The following is a 7,114-nucleotide window of genomic DNA, read 5'->3' as shown; positions in this document are numbered from 1 at the left end:
TTTTGTATTGGCATGCAATGATTAAATAAAGTCGGGCGTGGCGGTTTTGACTGGTTGGTAGTCGGTGCCGCGTGAAGCATATTCGGGTCCAGTTTTAGTTTTCGGGGAACTAATCAGCACCAGTCGCGCACCATGGTACGACACGACAGCGAAGGAAGGGCCGCCGACCCATGGCCCCAGCAGGATTGCACGTGATATTGATGCTTGTATGTGTAGCCGCCTAAAACCCAGCAAAAGACCAAGGAACAGAAGATGGCCGCCGCCATGGCTGGTGGCCGCGGCAAGGGCAAGAAAAAATGGTCCAAGGGCAAGGTCCGTGAAAAGACCGCCAACAAGGTCTTGTTTGACCAAGAAACGTACGACCGCATGTTGAAGGAAGTGCCCAAAATGAAGTTGATCACTGCCTCGGCCGTCGTCGAACGCCTTAAGGTCAACGCTACGCTGGCCCGTGCTGCCATCCGGGAATTGGAAGTCAAGGGTGACATCAAGGTCGTGACCAAGCATCGCTGCCAATTGATCTACACCCGCTCCGTCGGTACCGACTAAGTTATCACACCCAAGTCGATTGCTGCTGCTGCGACGCAGATAGTGTACTACCAAATGACTCGACCACCTCGTCAACATGTATTGATTGTACCATTTGATGCGGGGGTCCGTCCCATCGGCGTGCAAGGAAGCGTTGGAGGATGGCTGATGCTAAGAGGAACAACCAATTCACTAATTTCCCCATGTTACGTGTTTATTTGTTGTTGGTAGAGCGAGAGCTACATCACCCACCTGTTATAGATCGAGGTGGCGATGACCGCGTGTGTTTTTTGAAAGGCACACGGGGTCTTCATGACGTAGGTGCTTGCTGCTTTCTGCGTTGGGCAAGGTGCCACCAATCTAATGGGCACAGGTTGGTGGTGGTACAGCTCCATGTACTGTACTGGAGGTGGACAACCATAGTGGACCGGTTGGTACTTACTGTGCTGTGCCACTTCCAGCACTGCTGAGGTTGCCATATCGTCAAGATGTAAAGGACTGAACGGTAAAGGGCAATATCAAGCCATACATATCGTCATGTCGGCAACATACAACACAACCAGGTTGCTGTAGCGTATCATCGCACGATCGCCGCGATTCTGCGCCTTTGTATCGCCATGCGTGATTGTTTGAGGTTCGTTGAGGCAGCAGGGACGTGCTTGACGCTTCTTCCCCTCCCAGGACTCATGTGTGGATGGGTACGAAGTACAACATGTCCAGTTATGGCTGCACGAAGATGCAGATGTATCCTGGGGACATGTCGGAACATGTCGGAATGACGTCAGATACAGTACACAGCAATCAATGCGCGCGCAATTTACCATATCAAACGTCAATATAATTTTCCGAAAAAAGTACGTTGTACAAAACGAATAATCTAGAAGATTGTATGGGCACGTGCTTCAACCAGGCGCAACGAATAATAATATTCGGGCAACGGACTCACCCGTCAGTTTTCGTTTTGAGTCGTGATGAACACCCCTGACGCTGTGTCGCCGACCACCCAAGGGACCGATGCCCTCAAGCGCGTCAACTCGGGTAGGTCATCCACTCAACACATGCGAGAAGAGATCATCATCGTCTAACTTGACCCCGTCGACAGGAACCTGTTCTGGCCGTATCTGAAGAAGAAAAGGTGATCGATATCTCCGAAGGACCGATTGCGTTTCGCAAGGCACATCTCCGCATCAACAACCCCCCGGCGATGTCACCCGCCGTTCGCGCGACCATCGAGGAGAACGTGCGCAATGTCTACAACCCGTTCATTTCGTCCATGCTATCGCAGACGTCGGACCAGTATGAAAATTTGACCAACGCCCAGCGAATTGAGAACTTTCTCCACACGCCGGCGACATATTCGGCGCGCCGCAGTGTCCAGAGCATCAGCGCATCGGAGCTAACGCCATTGACTGCCGCGAAGAGGGAAGCCTTGTCCAAAGAAACCACGATGGGCCAAGCGTTTCTTGCCCTGCTCAAAGCCTTCGTGGGTACTGGCATTTTGTTCCTTCCCCAAGGATTCAAAAGCGGTGGCATCGTCTTCTCGCCTATTATTCTGTCGATCGTTGCGCTTTTGACGCTCTATGCGATGTTTCGTTTGCTGGCGTGTCGTGAACTGGTGGGCGGGTCGTACAGCCACATTGGCGAGGTGGCGTATGGCAAGTGGGGTTCCCGAATGGTCCAGATTTCCATCGTGCTGATGCAATTCGGGTTTTGCTGCTCGTACATCATCTTCGTCGCCCAAAACATGAACCAAGTGTTGGCGTATTTTGGCGCCAACGTGTCGGTGGGGGCGTTGATCGTGCTTCAAACCGTCGTGTACATTCCGTTATCGTGGATCCGCTACATCAGGTACAGTCCACACCACCATAATATATAACGTCCCTCGTTGCTCATGTTGCCGCTGTGTGTAGTTACTTCTCTATTAGTAACTTGATTGCCGACGTGTTCATCCTGTACGGCGTCGCGTACATCTTGGGCACGTCGTTCACGTCGTTGGCCGTTGAAGGAATTCAACCCGTGCCAGTACTTTAACCCGCAAGACTATTCCGTGTTTATCGGCACGGCCGTGTTTACGTTTGAAGGCATTGGGCTGGTCATTCCGACCCAAGCGTCGCTCACGAAGGACCGTCAGAAGCAATTCCCGTCGCTTTTGGTGTGGACAGTGCTGGGTCTGTTGACGTTTTACTCTGTGTTTGCGTCGATCAACTACATGGCGTTGGGCGACCCTATCCAGCCCCTTGTGTTGGCCAGCCTGCCCCGCAACGGATGGACCTTGAGCGTTCAGTGCGGGTGGTCGTTTGCCCAACTGCTGTCGTACCCGCTGTTCCTTTTCCCTGCCGTCAAGATCATCGAAGACATGCTGCAATTGCCGCGACGGTCGTCGGGTCAAAAGGTGCAGAAGAACGTGGTGCGGGCCGTGATTGTGATCGTGACCGTGCTCATTGCGTACTTTGGCCAAGAACACCTGGACCTGTTTGTGTCGATCGTTGGCGCCGTCTGCTGCGTCCCGCTCAGCTTTATCTACCCCCCGCTCTTTTACCAGAAGATCATGAAGCACACGACGTTCATGTCCAAGGTGGTCGACTGGTTGGTCGTGTTTATCGGCATTGGCACGTTTGTGTTTGTCACGTACTCGAACATTCAAAAGTGGGGAGCAGCGCCGCTATAGACTGACTCACCTCGCTGCATACAGTAGTCGACTTTGTAATGCAGCCATCATACACATATAACAACGTTAGAATATTGCAATGCAAATAACAATGCTAAAGTTCTCGCGTTATATATACAGTCCACTCACCCTAGATCCTGGAGCATTCTCGAATGCTTATGGGAATATTCCAATGAAATGATCCAATCATTCTATGCGAGTGTTTGCAAACTGTCAGCAAATTTCATAAGAGGAAGCTCCACTCGTGTTGGAACATGTCAATTGAGAGCTGCACGCGGTATCGTCAAGATGGAGGATGGGTGAATACCTCTTGTATGAGAGCGGTATATCATGTTGGAGATCATAAAGCGATGGGATCATGGGCGGCATCGTTGTGAGTGTGGAAAGGTGTGTCCAGTCAGAATGCCTACCAGGTAGAGATTTATTTGGGTGAAATTTCCAGTGGGTGCGCCGAAATGTCTCATTGGATTATTTCATTGGAATTTGCAAAAATACTGTATTTGATGACACCAAAATTTGCTACTTTTGGTTCATTTACAAATAATCATTTATCCGGATGACACTTCGTCAGTCGTGAAACCTTCTATCCAGCCGCAAGTGTTTGCCTGAGATGCTTTTTCAGCACAAGAGGTACGATGCATGCTCCAACCTATGACCGAACGTGGCTCCATGTAGCCCAGTCATTCGGGGTCTGAGCTGGATACCTGTGGGGTTGGTGACCGCTCTCATCGCGTTGGAGTACGTGGTGTTCATCCGCTTTCACATCCGTGCCAAGCTGCTAGTTGGCGATGACTCGATTGCGCTCGTCTTGGAGTTCCTTGCGTTCAACTCGCTGACGGCTCTCACAGCCATTTCCTACTACCGAGTCGTTGCCACAGGTACATGACATCAGCACGGTCTCGTCATCATGTTCCATCCCTCGTTTACTCCAGACCCCGGCTTTATCAACGACAAATTGGCCGACTACCTTCGCATGCGCGCCCAACAAGCCGGCATCCAACTACCCAACTGCCGGAGCTGTCACAAACCCAAACCGAGTCGTGCCCATCATTGCAGCATCTGCAAAATGTGTGTCGTCAAAATGGGTACATATATCCTCGTCGTCGTACGTATGTCGGTGGAATCGTGACTCATGATGGGGTTGCCTTGGTAGATCATCACTGTCCGTGGGTGGGAAACTGCGTGGGGCTGCGCAACTACAAGTACTTTTACATGTTTGTCACTTACGGTGCTATCACGTGCGGCCTGATTGTCCTTCGGCTGTTTGATGTAAGGGAACTTGGCACTTTGGTTGCATCGATTGAGAGTGTCTTGTCGTAGCCGTTCTTCCGCGCAGTGCATCACATGGACAACACGCTGCCGCTTCACGCGATCCTGGCTTACGTCATGGCTGCCAGTGTGACGTTATCTCTGACGTTGTTTGTGGGTTTCCACTCGTACTTGATCTTCCAAGGGCAATCCACGCTTGAGCTCAACGTGTATGGCCGTCGCAGTCCATATCGATACCGCGAGGTACGTACATGGACGCCACAAACCGATGCCATTATGACGTTATCGGTCGTAGATGGCTCAGAATTGGCGGGCCGTGTTTGGCTCAAACTGGCACTCGTGGCTGCTGCCGTTGGTGCCAGAAAATGCCGACTATGACTACATGATGTGGACACGGAACCATGACGTGGAAGCCCAGCGCTCCTACGACGACCACGACGACGACGAAGAGTCGAACGTGAGCTTAATTCTGTAACTAGCTAGTTAGCAAGTCGTATACAAATCAAACTTCCGAGTGGTCAAACTTGGCTTTCTGTGACGTGGCGACACACGCCTACATGATGGAAATACGTGCATCTGCGATACAGTACACTGTAGTGACGTCGATGCAGTAGATGTCCAAGCACGGTACTGTATTGTATCCATGTGCTATCTACTAGTACTATAAATGTGCGACGATGATCAGAGGCATCTGTGACAAGGTGTCCCCACTTATTCGAACGAACGTTGAACCTACGTTGTTTCATTGGACCAATCAATTATCGACACGAAAATGCTTTGTTTTTCCTAAATATGCGCGGACGTCGTCGATGCTCTTAGTTCGCGTCTTCTTCGACCTTGGGCGCCAAGTAGTATCGGATGTACCCCATTTCGCCAATCGCATATTCGATCACGACGGGCACACCAGGGGACATGGACAGCGTCACGGTCGCGCTCAACGGCGTGGCCTTGGTGAACATGTTGAGGTATCGCAACGCAAACGTCAGTTCCACGGGTTCTTCCATGTGGATGATCACGCGGTCTTCTTCTTTCTCGGCGGCCGCGTTGTTCTTCAACGTGATGTTGCCGTTGCCCAAATCACCCGACACGCTGAACTTGACGCCTTCCTTGCTCACGCTGATGGTGCACGTGTCGCCCATCGTGTGCAAGTCGCGGCAAATGCGTTGGAATTCAGACGCAGGCATGCGCACCGTGGCCACGTACTCCGTGGACGGAATGCCCAAGTGTTCGCTGTCAATGTCCATCAGCTTGAGGCCAAAGTCCGAGATGCGATCGCCGGACGACGCTTCAAACGTAATGTTGAGGACGTCGCCTTCGTCTTCCGCAGACAGCGAGAGTGCGTCGTCGTTGCCGGAACACTTGAGAATTTTGGACAACGACGCCGTTTGAATGCCCAACGAGATGTTGCGGTCGCAGCGGTAGTGTTCAAACCCTTCGGCGCGCAACAAGAGCGACACCAGCGACACATGCGAGCCGTCCATCGACTGCAACGCCAACCCCGACTTGGTGCAGTCAATGTTACCTTCAGAGATCAACTCCTTCATGGCTTCAATGATGAGCTTGACGATCTTGCCTTGGGACAAGCGGGCTTCGAACATGTTGCGGAGACTTTGGCGAGCGAAATGGGAAATGAGGATGCTCTCTCGATGGCAACCACAACGAGCCAATCACTACCGTCCCCTCCAAATCTTGCGCGGCAATTTTGAGTATCCGGATACGGGTGGTGGGATGGAGCGGAGAGTATCCGGAATCCTCCACCTCTTACGGATAATGGCATCCGGAATCCCCGTGACACTAGGTCTTACCCCCATATATTGTGCTTTCGTGTGAAATTTCGTGTTGTGGCGTGGTTTCTCGTTGGAATTTAAATCGATTTGATTGGCTACCTCTGATGAGCTCAAATTTATTAGCCAATCAAAACCCTCTCAATGAAATTCAACCAATCAGATCGATTGTGGATCGGTTTGGTCGTTGACAAAAAGCAACAATCACTTTCCTTTGAGCAAATGCATCCTTCAAACGCGCTCGTAATGGCTCACACTGCACTAAACTCGTCACGTGCATCGGCAGCCCAACCAAAGCACGACCTTTACTGACCAGTGACACAAGTTTTCAGGTGTGAATGACCAATTTTCCTTTACTTCGCTTTTCCTTACTTCCATCAACCCATTGCTTAGAACAGTCGTCATTCTGAACCGCATCGTTCATATAACTACAGTATAACGACCTGGTCCAACTACTACTAAAGCGCGGGTGAGCTTTGCTCCCCATTCTGTAAATTGACTTTGAGACCGCAATAGTCAGTCCCTACAAATTCGAGCATCTGCAGCCTTACTATTCTGGAATGGAGGCCTACTATTGACACGATAGGGTGGGAAGGTGGTCAAGGATATCACAAGTGAATTCCAAGTCATCACAGTCGTCCAATGCAAACTCATGCCTCCGGGTTCATTTCTGGATATGATAATCATGCGAAGTTTTTACCGTTTTACCACTGTAGTTAACAAAATACAGGAACTGTAAAACGGCAATTTAGAGAATGGTTATACAGTCGCAGTTCTATCCGGATTATTTACAGTTTTGAAAACCCCGCCGGGCGACTGTACAGGAAACTGCATAATTTTAACGTGAGACTGCAAATCGGCCAGCTTT

At 50.8% G+C, this 7,114-nt stretch overlaps 4 protein-coding genes across 6 annotated transcripts; 3 read left to right on the top strand and 1 right to left on the bottom strand.

Annotated features, from left to right (window-relative positions):
* The first annotated feature begins 7 nt into the window (after window positions 1-7).
* On the top strand, window positions 8-729 carry H257_02170 (hypothetical protein). The gene is made up of 2 exons (XM_009825694.1): window positions 8-135; window positions 217-729. Exons 1-2 carry the CDS (start codon window positions 133-135, stop codon window positions 544-546), a joined length of 333 nt encoding a protein of 110 aa, XP_009823996.1. The 5' UTR covers window positions 8-132; the 3' UTR covers window positions 547-729.
* Window positions 730-1,496: 767 nt separating this feature from the next.
* H257_02169 (hypothetical protein) lies at window positions 1,497-3,193 on the top strand (the record flags this gene model as incomplete). Its single annotated transcript, XM_009825693.1, has 4 exons — window positions 1,497-1,563; window positions 1,653-2,373; window positions 2,436-2,484; window positions 2,531-3,193. 4 exons carry the CDS (start codon window positions 1,497-1,499, stop codon window positions 3,191-3,193), a joined length of 1,500 nt encoding a protein of 499 aa, XP_009823995.1.
* A 580-nt stretch (window positions 3,194-3,773) lies between these two features.
* On the top strand, window positions 3,774-4,995 carry H257_02168 (hypothetical protein). 3 transcript variants are annotated; one of them, XM_009825690.1, is made up of 6 exons: window positions 3,774-3,823; window positions 3,869-4,071; window positions 4,126-4,278; window positions 4,347-4,462; window positions 4,514-4,705; window positions 4,758-4,995. In XM_009825690.1, exons 1-6 carry the CDS (start codon window positions 3,804-3,806, stop codon window positions 4,935-4,937), a joined length of 864 nt encoding a protein of 287 aa, XP_009823992.1. In that variant the 5' UTR covers window positions 3,774-3,803; the 3' UTR covers window positions 4,938-4,995. The 3 variants fall into 3 exon arrangements, with proteins under 3 accessions (XP_009823992.1, XP_009823993.1, XP_009823994.1); XM_009825691.1 differs by having other exon boundaries at window positions 3,869-4,278; XM_009825692.1 differs by having other exon boundaries at window positions 3,774-4,278.
* Window positions 4,996-5,168: 173 nt separating this feature from the next.
* On the bottom strand, window positions 5,169-6,107 carry H257_02167 (proliferating cell nuclear antigen (pcna)). Its single transcript, XM_009825689.1, has one exon. The coding sequence runs from the start codon at window positions 6,058-6,060 to the stop codon at window positions 5,278-5,280; it is 783 nt and encodes a 260-aa protein (XP_009823991.1). The 5' UTR covers window positions 6,061-6,107; the 3' UTR covers window positions 5,169-5,277.
* Window positions 6,108-7,114: the final 1,007 nt, after the last annotated feature.

This window comes from Aphanomyces astaci (genome assembly GCF_000520075.1).
Source record: "Aphanomyces astaci strain APO3 unplaced genomic scaffold supercont1.3, whole genome shotgun sequence".
Taxonomy (NCBI): domain Eukaryota; phylum Oomycota; class Saprolegniomycetes; order Saprolegniales; family Verrucalvaceae; genus Aphanomyces; species Aphanomyces astaci.
Note: the sequence above shows the minus strand (reverse complement) of the source record. Positions and strands in the feature narration are given on the sequence as shown.